The 13,810-nt window shown below is 45.7% G+C and overlaps 1 protein-coding gene across 1 annotated transcript in view; it reads left to right on the top strand.

The window, feature by feature from the left end:
- Positions 1–13,810, top strand: part of LOC143282026 (tyrosine-protein phosphatase non-receptor type 9-like) — a 113,786-nt gene that overhangs the window by 26,315 nt on the left and 73,661 nt on the right. The window contains exon 3 of the mRNA XM_076587452.1: positions 3,972–4,616. Coding sequence (XP_076443567.1) covers positions 4,084–4,616 — 533 coding nt within the window. The 5' untranslated portion in view covers positions 3,972–4,083. The remainder of the gene's footprint in view (positions 1–3,971; positions 4,617–13,810) is intronic.

A 13,810-nucleotide genomic window follows, 5' to 3' on the forward strand; every position in this document is an offset into this window, starting at 1 on the left:
TCACAGTTTTCATCAAACCAGTCTTTGTGCTTTCTGGTCATGGGTCCAAGGGTCTCTGAAGCTGTACTATAGATCAGCTCGCACAGGGTCCTCCAGTCAGACTCCACATTCTGGTTGTCCAGAGGTGGATTCCAGACGATCTTCCAGCAGCTCCACAAAGGTCTGTTTGATGGTGATGTTTTTCAGCTTAGCGATGTTGAGCCGTTTTGGAGCCTTCTGGCCTTGGGGGCGTCTCTTGGGTTGGATTCGAATATTCAGCTTCGAGACTACAAGGCGATGGTCTGTCCAACACTCGGCGCTGCACATGGTCTTTGTCACACGTACATCTTGCCTATCCCTTTTACTGACGATGACATAGTCAGTGAGATGCCAATGCTTTGAGCAAAGGTGCATCCATGACGTCCTGTTACGGGTAGGGAGGCAGAAAACTGTCTTGGTTATCAGCAGTTCGTGCTCTGCACAGGTCTGAAGCAAAAGCAATCCATTTGGGTTGCAGTGGCCCACACCGTGCTTTCCAATCACTCCATCCCAGGAGATCTAGTCAGAGCCAACTCTAGCATTGAAGTCCCCAAGAATGATGAGCTTGTCTGCTTTCGGGATAGCAGCAATGACAGAGTGAAGGTCCTTGTAGAACTTCGCCTTCACTTCATCCGGGTTGGTCACGGTTGGGGCGTAGGCACTGACAATGGTGAGGTGCTTCTGGCCTTCACTTCATCCGGGTTGGTCACGGTTGGGGCGTAGGCACTGACAATGGTGAGGTGCTTCTGGCCAGATGCTAGTGGGAGTTTCATGATCATAAGCCTGTCGTTGACTCCCTTTGGGATTCCATCTAGCTTGTTGACAAGTGCTGTTTTTACTGCAAAACCAACGCCAGCCTCACGTCGCTCTTCGCTTCCTCGTCCACTCCAGAAGAAGGTGTAACCAGATCCCCGTTCATAGAGCTCGCCTTCACCTGCAAGCCGAGTCTCACTCAAGGCTGCGATGTTGATGTTGTATCTGGCGAGTTCAGATGCAACTATTGCCGTTCTCCTTTGTGGTCTGTCTGCGTTATCTCTGTCCAGGAGAGTCCTTATGTTCCAAGCACCAGTGGTGAGAGGAACGATCCTTGTTTTTTTCTTTTATTTCTCTTTGTTTCGACTGCTGATGTAGGGTCCCCGCCAGCCGAGGTATGCTGGCCAGGGTGATGTGGAGCAGGCAATTTTTAGGGCACCTTTTCTAGCCTCTTCCTCATGCCAGGGAGGTGAGCAGTGCATTCCTAAAGAGGGCTGCTCAGACGGCTGCCGAGCTCCATCGCTGCTCCTGTCAATGAAGAACAGCCCTATGGCCTGAGCCGCCTGCATGCAGGTCTGCGGCTGCGACTGCCAGTGTACCCGCACCTGTCGTTTCGTCGCTCGCCTGTCCCCACAGGACTTGGGGGTGATGAAAGGATGAAGGATGAAAGGTCATTAAGGATGACTGATGACTTGCGCAATGAGTTTGTTTAAAGTGAAGAGGAGTTGCGCTACGTCGACCTCACTCTCTCATCCGGGTTCACCTATTTCCAATGGTAAGACTAAGTCGAGACGACTGGAGGATGAGCACGGATGCAGTGGATGACCAAGATATCCTTTCGGTGTCTCATCTTGCTCTCTGCACTCCACAGTGCGTTGCTGTAACCGCCTTCCTCTCCGTTGAACCGATAGGTTTCTTCTGCAGATTCTGCCGGATCCAGACTTCGCATGCATGGGTAGACACACCCCGGGGACTAACTGCGTGTGGCATGCACACAGCACGGTGGAGCTAGATGGCCGTCGGTGGCTCTCCTGAGCCATCGCCCTTTTATGGATTTCATTTTTAATTCCATAAGGGTGTCTAGCCACCCACCTCACCAGTCCCAGAAGGGAGCGGTGGGAGTGCCGGTTTAGTCGCCGGCAACCCGACCCTGAACAGGTTGTACTGGATTACAGGTTACCAGTAGCAGATCTAATGACCTGACCTGACATGTACACACACACACATACACATGTATACACACACACACACACATGTACACAGTGTACACACACACATGTACACACACACATGTACACACACACACACACACACACACACATGTACACACACACACACACACATGTACACACACACACACACACACACACACACACACACACACACAAGTACACACACACACACACACTACACACACACACACACACACACACACACACACACATCTGAAAGGTAAATCAATAAAGAATACAAAACACATTATGTTTTCCCATTTTATATATTTTTAGTGACATGCTGTTGTTTTAAAATCAGTGTTTTGTTTTTTGTCACATTTTCAACAAATATTAGTCAGGTAATTTGCACTAAAATATCAAATTTTCTGGACAAATGGATATCTGCACACATAAAATCGTTCCAGAACAACCGCAATAAAAAAAATTTAAAAGGAGAGAGATACACAGTGCAGTGTGACTTCTCCAAGTGATAATATGGATGTGAGGCCACGCCCCCTCAGTCTCCACCCCCCCTCCTCTTTACCCCTCTTACACGATCACTTTATCCAGATCATTTTATCCAGTTCTCGTCAGACCGCATTGGCTGAGTGCCAAGAAAATTGTTCACACTGTATCCTGCTAATAATTTGGTTAGTTTGTGTCGTCTGCTACAGTTGTGCAGCCGGCATCACTCACTGGTTGTTGTATCTTGGCCATTCTCTAGATTGCTCCCTTTATTTTCTATCAAATCGTCCTATAAACATCCATCACTGTTTTCTTTGAATTTATGCTTCAATTCTTTCTGAGCATCAGCTAAAGAAAGCAATCTTGGTTGACTTAGTTCTCCACGATTACATGTCTTGAGCACAGCATGAGTCTGGCATTTTGTTGAGGGAGCAAGGAAAGGAGCCAGGCAAAACACTGCGACAGTGACCCAACCAAAACGTTCAAATAAAGGACTGCCTCATGATGTAGACGGGGTTTCTGGCTATGAATAGAATCTAGAAATATTCACCAAGCTAAAGCAACCAGCATTTTTGTCAACGAACTGAATGCAAACCAGGGAAAATTCTGAATATTTCGATAACAAGTTATCTCGTCATTGTGGCTGCGAAGTGTACAAACTTGCGATGATGAGTTATCTTGTCAAATAGGCAGCCTACGGGTTAATCCCTTTAAGACAGGGTCCTTCCCTTGTCATTTGATAGTGGCCAGATTTTCGTTGTAGTTGTATAGAGAGACCGTAGTTGGTGTGTCAGATGTAGGAGTTACTGATGGCATCTGGCCATTGGATCTTGAGTTCTTCTGGGGCACCTGTTGACAAAAGTCTCTACTTGGTTGATGACTGTGTTTGTTATCCATGGCACCTGTTGATGAAAGTCTTTACTTTGTTGGTGACTATGTTTGTTATCCATGCAGCATGGATTTTACAAGTCTTGGTATGGTGAGTTACTTCTTTTGAGCTCCAGAAGTTGAGTTGAAGGAAAACTACCTGCCTTTGCCAGTTCTTGCTCAGTACCGGTAGTCTATCTTCGCTGTTCTGTTTGCCAGTGGTGCTGCCCAGGGGTTGACTTTCCTGTGTGAACTACCATTTTATGTGGTTGTGCTGATTGAGCTGAACCTGGTTTCTCTTTTGTGGATGTTGAGGCCAACTTGTGTTGAGGTGGTTGCTAACCCTGAGTTTTTTTGTTTTTGTTTTTTTCTGATCTGCCTGCCAGCCTTGTTGCTGCAAGACAACAGTCCCAAATCATCTCAAAGTTAAGGAGAAAAAAATCTGATTAATATTAAGTTTTGGACAGAAAAGTTATTGGTTTATCCATTTTTTATTTATTTATAAATTATCTGTGATTTATGTGATGTGCACATTAATTTGTTTGAGCCTGTTATTCATGTTAGTTTGATTCATGTTGATTTGTAGACTGCCATTTGACATGTCTGTATCTTTTGAAAAATGAACTACTTCTCATACTCTGATTGTGGTTTCAGGTCTAAACAGTTTCAAACAATATCATTCCCAGAAACTGACCTGCTATTCCCAAGATCAGGCAATCACCAAACAACTGCCCATCCTCTATCAACAATTGAACTATATCAACAAATGAACTTTTGCATGCAGACAGACATGGACAGTTACTTGATGCCTTCCCCATTACAAACCAGCTCTTGCCAAGGATCCTGCAGCTCAGTGACTGTGGCCAACTCTGATGATGCAAAACCTTCTACCAGTGATATGGACACAAAGAGTTCCAAAGAAAGTGTGCCTGGGATACATAACTATGAGAAATGGGCAAAGGAAAAAGTGGATAATGTAAACAACAGTATAATGAAGGAAGATGAGGCACCCACCTTAAGTGAAAAAATGTCCAAACGAAATGACTCTCGCAAGCGTACATCAGAGCCAGCTGATGGCTGTGGAGGGGATATGATAGAATCTGATGACCCACCTTGTAAAAAGTGTGCCTTGTTGTCGGGGTCAAGTTTCACTGATGACTCCATCCACATGCCAGAGAGCTCAGGACTTACTGTTAGCCAGCTGATTGACCATGTGCAGACAGTGAAGAAGAAAGGTCTACTCGCAGAATATGCCCAAATACAACTTGAATCACACGCTGGCACTTTCAATCATTCAAGGTGATGTATATTATACACTGTGTGTGTTTGTGTTTATTATCTTCTCATTCAAGGTGATGTATATTGTACACTGTGTTTAAAAATTAAAAAATATGTGTGTGTTTCTTGTCTTCCTAAAAAATACATGAAACTATAGTATATTTTTAACTGCAATTTATTCGAAATGGGGAACGGAACATATTTGAAAATAATAAAATACATAAAGATGGGAAAGATTGTCATCTGATGTTTTCTTTATTTCATTTTATCTCTTATCTCATGCATTCAAGTGACTTTGTTATTTCTTAAATTTGCTCAAGTAACTTCTTACGTTTTATATTGTTTATGAAATACTGACCAAATATGTTGCTTCTCCATGTCCCAAAAAGGATCAGAGGTTGAAATTTTCTTTATTCTTTTGTATGCATATGTGCTGGGTTTTTTTGTTTTTTGTTTTTTTTTTTGGGGGGGGGGGTTGTTTGTTTGTTTGTTTTTGTGGGGTTTTTTTGTTTGTTTGTTTGTTTTGCTCATGTGTGAAGAAACAAAACTTGAACAAATTCATTTTCTCTGGAAATACTTTGTCTGTCACTATCAAATTTGATGAAACACAAAGTGAGAAAATTCATACAAATAATATGGTGTAAGTCTTCCAGATTAATCCATATTTCCAGATTACACATGTTTTATTCCATTTAGTCTCCAGTTATTTTTCTTTAGCCTCTGGATCTGCAAGATTTGCTTGGGTTGTTCCCACTTCATAGCCAGATAACATCTGTGTCAGTTGCTCTATCTACATCATTAACATGCTTATTGCATATGGATATTTTAAACTTGGTACTGAATTAGGATGAACATGCTGAAAATTATTAGTCAGTGGCACTTCTTGGAGGAAGGTGGCAGAATGGTTAAGACGCTCAGCTGCCAATACAGAGAGTCCGTGAGGGTGTGGGTTCGAATCCCGCTCTCGCCCTTTCTCCTAAGTTTGACTGGAAAATCAAACTGAGCGTCTATTCTTTCGGATGAGACGATAAACCGAGGTCCCGTGTGCAGCACGCACTTGGCGCACTGAAAAAGAACCCATGGCAACGAGAGTGTTGTCCTCTGGCGAAATTACGTAAAATGAAATCCACTTTCATAGGTACACAAATATGTAAGCATGCACTCAAGGCCTGACTAAGCGCGTTGGGTTATGCTGCTGGTCAGGCATCTGCTCAACAGATGTGGTGTAGCGTGTATGGATTTGTCCGAACGCAGTGACGCCTCCTTGAGAAAGTGAAACTGAAACTGAAACTTCTTGGTCACCTTTCTTGACTGAAAAGCTGATCACTGTGGAATCATTCTGCATACATTACTTTTGTTGAAGAGGTAGAAACAGAAAAGATGGGAATATGTTAAAAGTTTGACAAATATAAACATATATAAGTTGCTTGAATATTAATGAAATGCAGATCCAGTGTGGCTAAGACTGTATCGCACAAGTAAAGTCACAGATACTGTTGTACAAAGCAAAACTTTAAAGGCCTGAAAAATGCTAGCCAATAATCCTTGGGATTCCAGATGTAATGCAGGCTCACAGTTGGACAGCTTTTTTGCCTGACCACTCCTGCTCTGGCTTCACTGACAGGCTGTGATGAGTTGGGGGAACCTATTTCTGGTTGCAAGACATGGGAAAGGAGTCTGTTCTGTTGATATTGTTTACACTGAGCAGCAGGGTTCCAGTATCATAGTTTACTCTGACCCACACACACTATGTCTCAAACAAGGGTTATGACCTGAGCTTCCGTCTCACTCTCATCTTTTTTTCTTTTTCCTTTTTTAACTGTCTGATTATAAATTATCAGTTGATTGCTTCATATGAAAAGCTGACACCGCAAGATATTTCAGGGTTTTTTGTTGTTGTTTTTGTGTGTGTGTGTGTTTTGTTGTTGTTTTTTTCTGAGAGAGAGAGAGAGAGACTCATCTGAACTTAACATACTACTCCTCGTGGTACCCATATGTCGGTTGTTGTTGTTTTTTCACAAATAGATCGTGAGCAGATTTATCCATTTCAAATGATGAATGACACATTTTGTTAATTAATTACTTAAATACATGTTCTTCATCTGTCTGTCTGTCCTTATCACACACACACACACACACACACACACACACACACACACACACACTCTCACTCACTCCCTCTCATCCTTTCTTGCACAAGCAGCACCGAAATTCCAGACATCAGCGTCCAGATGCCCTGTGACCTGACCAACAGGGTTACTTTCGTTGTCAGTGTGTTTACTTAAGACTGGAGACAGTTGCTAAACATAGAACCAGCATGAAGCTTTATATGGACTGGATTGGTCCGCATCCGTCCATTTGACTGACTCCGCAAATTTCAAAATTTGAAGTAGGCTAACACAGAATTATTTTCTGAAACTGGCTAAGCTGAGAAATTTTGTTGTTGTATTTTTTTTATTCAGATGATAGGGCAACGTAAAAAGTTTACTTATGCAAACTTAAAGCTGTGTTTGTGGCCTGCTGGTACATTTATATCTGTGGTGAAAATTGGAAGTGGAGCTGTCAGAACCATCAGCACCCGAAAAGGAAAAGCTGAAGACACACCTCTTTTTACATAGGATTTTTGGCGGGTCATTAAGGAAATTGAATAAAAATGAAGCTGCCTTATGTAGTGAGATGATAACTGTGAAAGAAATTACAGAAGCTCTCAAGATGAGAAAAAGATCAGCTCCCAGAAGTGACAGTCAAACAACTCCAATTCAAAAATTTGTCTGGACTGAATTAAGCAGTGTAATCGCAAATTCTTTTTAAATGACTCTTTTAGTAGATGGGAACTCTTGCATTTACTCAATGATAAAGTATCATAACAATTAAGATAACTTCATTAGAGCAGGGAATTACTTGAAATCTAAGACCCCAGCTTAATCTTAATGGTGTCAGCTAATAGGTTATCAACCTCTTCAGTGCCATGCGTTATTTTGACTTCTGCTTCTTATTTGCCACGTGGTTTGGGGTTGCAGGGTATAATAATTCACAAAAATGTCCAGCACGTAAACTATGGCAATAAAGTCTACATTACCCTATTTGTCTGAAAGGAAATTGAATAGACTATCAAATTCTGATAGAAGTTATTTAACGCAATGATTGTATGTATGTATGTGTATACTCTCTCTCTCTCTCTCTCTCTCTCTCTCTCTCTATATATATATATATATATATATATATATATATATATATATATATATGTAAAAAGTGCTGTTTTTTTGTTGTGGTTTGATTCCAAGAGAAAGAGAGAGGAGCAGACAGGGGGATATAGGATCAACTAATGATGCACTCACTCACTCTCTCCTCACATCAATAGCAGGGCCACATGGAGTGGTTTTTATAGAGTGTTTACTTTACAATACAGCACACACACTAAGCAGTTCACCCTACTTAGCAAAAGCATCACACACTAAGGCAGCACACCCTGCCTACTTCAAGTACTTCCTACAAGCAGCGCACAGTAACAAGATCATCCTACACCTAAAGCAGCACCTATAAGTAGCACACAGCCCAACAGGGATTTCTTTGCGCCTCACATCACTGATCAGTCAGTCACCCTGTGACAGTCAGTTCATCTGGGAGACAGCTAAGAACTGGCTTTGCTGACTGGTTTTATCCCTCCCCACAACATACTGTGTATACTAATCCAAGCTACAACACTCACTCCCCCAACTAGCTGAACTGAAATAACCAATCTTCGCTTGTCCTAGTGACGCTATGTGAATGACTGACAGATTCACTGCTTAATCCCAATTCGTCCAATTAACAGATTGATCTGATTCACTCACTTCAACCCCACTTGTCTATAAGATTCTGTGATGACAAGTTCACCCGTTTACGTCACAAAGAGATTGGGGAGACAGGACAATACAACTCTCGGCATGTTAGCCGGCCTGATCAAAGTTCACATTAGCATAAATTTTCCCTAGTTTACGTTCCGAAGTCCTGCCATCTACGTCAGCTGCGTTTGTGAACGGGGAGATGATGAACGACTTGAAAGACAGGCTGCCACACGGGATGTTCCGCTCAGCACGGGGATTCCGGCAAATGTCACATAACCGCACGTGTTTCAACGACTGGGACGGGTGACGCGGACCAAAGGCGCCGACTAGGGGGTAGGGGTGAGGAGGGAGGGTCGCGCGGGTGTCGGTGCAACCTCAAAGACTGGGCTTTGGACGAGCGGGAAGGGAGATAAGAAGGGGCGGGGGGGGGGGGGGGGGGGGGGGGGGGGAGGGAAGGGGGACAGAGTGTGGGTGGTGGGGGGTTACACTGCTGGCACACTATAACACCCACCCCCAGCTTTTGAATGCAATGTCCTCATTGCTGCTGACCACATGCTGACCACTGCCGTCATCAATTAATGCTAATGGGGAGATTAGTTCTCTAACCCAAAAATTAGCAAAAACATATACATATGAAAATGAAGACAATACAGGACAAAAGAAACCACCAAAAATACATTTCAAAATGATAAAGCTGTACATAACACCATAACCCAAAAAAAGCATACATAAAAAAATCAAACGGGGAGCTACACAGTGCAAAAATCAACAGTGTTCCAGCTGACACACATCAGCAGCCACAAGCCCTGGAACGGAGGAAAAAAACACAAAACAGCATAGCATGACATATACAATTTTCCTCATCCACAAATTACCCTTAGCAGGCTTCAGCAACAACTCCAGCCAGTGCCAGATGGCTCGCATCAAACCGGTCCCTAGCTCTAGCCCTACAGGTTGACCCTGACAGTTTCCCACCCCTGTCAGTCTGAGCTGGGACCATGGCACCTGCGCAAGTCCCGTGCACCCCAGGCTTCGGATGAGACCTGGTGCCAGTCTCACACAAACCGGTTACCACCGGTCTGTGTGACCGTCCGGGAGACTTGACTGCATCCTGGCAGTCTCCGTCACCTGTGCCCTCCCATGTGGCACATGTACCAGGAATTCCTGGATCAGGTGGTATGGGCAGCAGCACCCATTCACCCTGGCAAGGATCATCCTCACAGTCACCCCTTGTCCTGACTGGAGTCTTTTCTTTCAGACTCGGATCCTGCCTCCTGAGACTATTGGGCAAGTCTCTCTGGTTCTCATTGTGGGAATCTTTGTGTTTTTCCTTGGGGAGAACCTTACCCACCTTTGGGGAAATCCCATTTCCTACCACTGACTGACCTTTCCTTTTCCTACCTCTGTTCCTTCTCTTCCTAACCACAGCCCTGTTCTCTAGCACAGCCCCATCTCTCTAACTAACAAACCCCTTAATTTCTTCCTGCATGGACCTAACACTCTTCTGTAACAACAACAGTTGATCCCCTAACTGTGCCATCTGTTCCCTGGCCTGTTGCTGTCGTTGGTCCTCCTCCATCTCTCGCTGCAGCCTCAGGGCTTCATCCCTCGCCTGGATGAAGGTGGTCTGAGGCTCCTTCCTCAGTATGTGGCGCAGCTCCCTTTTCAGCAGGGGGTTCCAGAGGCCATCGATGAAGTGGTCCTCAGCATCTCAGTGGTGAGAGCCCCAGTGCTCTTCATCCGGATGGTTCTCTCCATGCTGTGCAAAGCATGAGAGTAGTCCATGAGGGACTCCTCCGGCTGCTGCTCCCTGCTGAAAAACGTGGACAGCAGTGTGGTGATACGCCGTCCGTCGCCGAACACCCCCAGCAGAATGTTGATCACCTTCTCTGGGGTGTTGGTCTCCTCCAGGTCCTGCAGCATCAGCTCCCTGCATGCGGTTCCCTGCAGATGGCTGTAGATGAAGTAGGCAGCGATCTCGTCTCCCATGGGGTACGCAGCAAGGACTCTCTTCACCTCCACGACGAAGTCCTCAGCCGACATCTTGCCTGGCTCACCAGTGAATACTGGCAGTGTGGGTGCTACATACCACCCCATGGGAAATTCCTGCGCCACTGTAGTTGGGGTTGTCATCTCTGGGCTGTTACTGGGCTGTGTTACCTGGCTGTGTGCTGCTTAAGCCCTACTAACTGCTTAACCTGCCTATTGTGTCAGTAAATCACTCTACCTGCCTATCCTGTCAAGCAAACACTCTACCTGCCTATCGTGTCGGCGACGCCAAGTTGTAAAAAGTGCTGTTTTCGTGTTGTGGTTCGATTCCAAGAGAAAGAGAGAGGAGCAGACAGGGGGATATAGGATCAACTAATGATGCACTCACTCACTCTCTCCTCACATCAATAGCAGGGCCACATGGAGTGGTTTTTATAGAGTGTTTACTTTACAATACAGCACACACACTAAGCAGTTCACCCTACTTAGCAAAAGCATCACACACTAAGGCAGCACACCCTGCCTACTTCAAGTACTTCCTACAAGCAGCGCACAGTAACAAGATCATCCTACACCTAAAGCAGCACCTATAAGCAGCACACAGCCCAACAGGGATTTCCTTGCTCCTCACATCTCTGATCAGTCAAGTCACCCTGTGACAGTCATTTCATCTGGGAGACAGCTAAGAACTGGCTTTGCTGACTGGTTTTATCCCTCCCCACAACATACTGTGTATACTAATCCAAGCTACAACACTCACTCCCCCAACTAGCTGAACTGAAATAACCAATCTTTGCTTGTCCTAGTGACGCTATGTGAATGATTGACAGATTCACTGCTTAATCCCAATTCGTCCAATTAACAGATTGATCTGATTCGCTCACTTCAACCCCACTTGTCTATAAGATTCTGTGATGACAAGTTCACCCGTTTATGTCACAAAGAGATTGGGGAGACAGGACAATACAACTCTCGGCATGTTAGCCGGCCTGATCAAAGTTCACATTAGCATAAATTTTCCCTAGTTTACGTTCCGAAGTCCCGCCATCTACGTCAGCTGCATTTGTGAACGGGGAGATGATGAACGACTTGAAAGACAGGCCGCCACACGGAATGTTCCGCTCAGCATGGGGATTCCAGCAAACGTCACATAACCACATGTGTTTCAACGACTGGGACGGGTGACGCGGACCAAAGGCGCCGACTAGGGGGTAGGGGTGAGGAGGGAGGGTCGCGCGGGTGTCGGTGCAACCTCAAAGACTGGGCTTTGGACGAGCAGGAAGGGAGATAAGAAGTGGGGGGGGGGGGGGGGGGGGAAGGGATGGGGAGGGAAGGGGGACAGAGTGTGGGTGGTGGGGGGTGACACTGCTGGCACACTATAACAATATATATATATATATACTGGGTATTCCTCATTTGCAACTTCTGCATGTGCCACGCCCATTCTCTTCATGCACACTTTCAGACAGTATATATGGTGGTGGTGTGTGTTCATCGAGATCGATGATGACCATCATTGTCATCCAGCTGGGGGATGGGGGGAGGAAGGTGGTGGGGGTGGGGGATGCTCATGAATCTATCTGTGAATGCGCAGATGGCTGGAAAAGTCCAATCTGCGCACGAAATGTTCGCTGACAGTTGGGGCAGACAAAGACAGGCATATCATTGTCAGGGAGCTTGTTTGCCCATGACTTTCTGGCCTGCCTCTTCTGAACAGCTGCAGCAGTCCTGTTGGCCTCGCACAACATGGCGCCTTTGTGCACAGCAGCGCGCCATTTGTCACGGTCCACTGCAGATTCCTCCCAGGAGTCAGGGCTGATATCAAACGCTTTCAGAGAGACTTTCAGAGTATCTCTGAAGCGCTTCTTCTGACCTCCGTGTGATCTCTTCCCTTGTTGCAGCTCGCCATAGAAGAGCCTTTTGGGCAGCCGATGGTCTGGCATGCGTGCCACATGTCCAGCCCAACGAAGCTGGGACTGCATCAGGATGGTGAAGATGCTGGGAAGGGTGGCTTTTGCAAGCACCTCCGTGTCTGGGGTCCTGTCTTGCCACTTGATGTTCAGTAGCTTCCTGAGGCATGTTGTGTGGAAGTGGTTCAGCTTCTTAGCGTGTCGTTGGTACACTGTCCAAGTTTCGCAGGCGTACAGTAGTGTGGGGAGAACTACTGCTTTGTAGACCTTTAGCTTGGTCTCAAGACCAATGCCTCTTCTGTTCCAGACATTTGCATAGAGTCTACCAAAGGTTGCCCTTGCTCTTGCAATCCCGACGTTCACTTCATCGTCGATGGTCGCATTTCGTGACAGTGTGCTGCCAAGGTATGTGAACTGCTCCACCGAACTTCAGTTTTCCTCGTGCTGATGGTAAGGCCGAAGTTCCTGCTGGCAGTGGCAAACTTGTCGACGGTGAGTTACATGTCAGCTTCAGATCCAGCGTTGAGGGCACAATCATCAGCAAACAAAAAGTCTCTGATGATGTCTGTCATGACCTTTTGTTTTTGCTTGAAGCCTTCTGAGGTTAAACAGCTTGCCATCTGTTCGGTACTTTAGGCCGATTCCAACATCGCCATCTCTGAAGGCATCAGTAAGCATTGCAGAGAACATGAGGCTGAACAGTGTTGGAGCCAGGATGCAGCCTTGCTTGACACCATTTGTGACAGGAAAAGCAGCAGATGTTTCGCCGTTGTCCTGGACTCTAGCCTGCATGCCTTCATGGAATTGACTGACCAAGGAAATAAATTTCCGAGGGCATCCGTACTTAGCCATGATTTTCCATAGTCCCTCTCTACTCATGGTGTCGAAGGCCTTAGTGAGGTTGACATAGGTGGAGAACAGATCAGCATTTTGCTCCTGACATTTCTCTTGCAGCTGCCTTGCAGCAAACACCATGTCGGTGGTTCCGCGCTCTTTCCGGAATCCACATTGGCTCTCAGGCAAATGACCTTGGTCAAGGTGTGCTGTGAGGCAGTTTAGTAGGATCCTGACAAGTATCTTGCCTGCGATGGAGAGCAAGGAAATGCCCCGATGGTTATCACAGGCTTGCTGGTTCCCCTTTCGCTTGTACAAGTGAATGATAGATGCATCTTTGAAATCCTGGGGGATCGTCTCTTCTTTCCACACGAGTGAGTTCAGCTGATAGAGCTTCTCAGCACAGTGCCTCACATCCTTGTAGACCTCTGCTGTTATGGAGTCTGAGCCAGGTGCTTTGCCACTGGATAGCAGATGGATTGCTGTCTGGGTCTCAAGAAGTGTTGGCGGATCGTCCAGTGCTTCGTTGATGGGGACTTGTGGGAGACGGTCTATGGCTTCATCATTTATGGAGGAAGGGCGAATTAAGACACTGTTGAAGTGCTCAGCCCAGCGTTCGAGAATTTTCTCCTTCTCGGTGATCAAGGTATTCCCA

The sequence above is a fragment of the Babylonia areolata genome, chromosome 5, assembly GCF_041734735.1.
Source record: "Babylonia areolata isolate BAREFJ2019XMU chromosome 5, ASM4173473v1, whole genome shotgun sequence".
Lineage (NCBI taxonomy): Eukaryota > Metazoa > Mollusca > Gastropoda > Neogastropoda > Buccinidae > Babylonia > Babylonia areolata.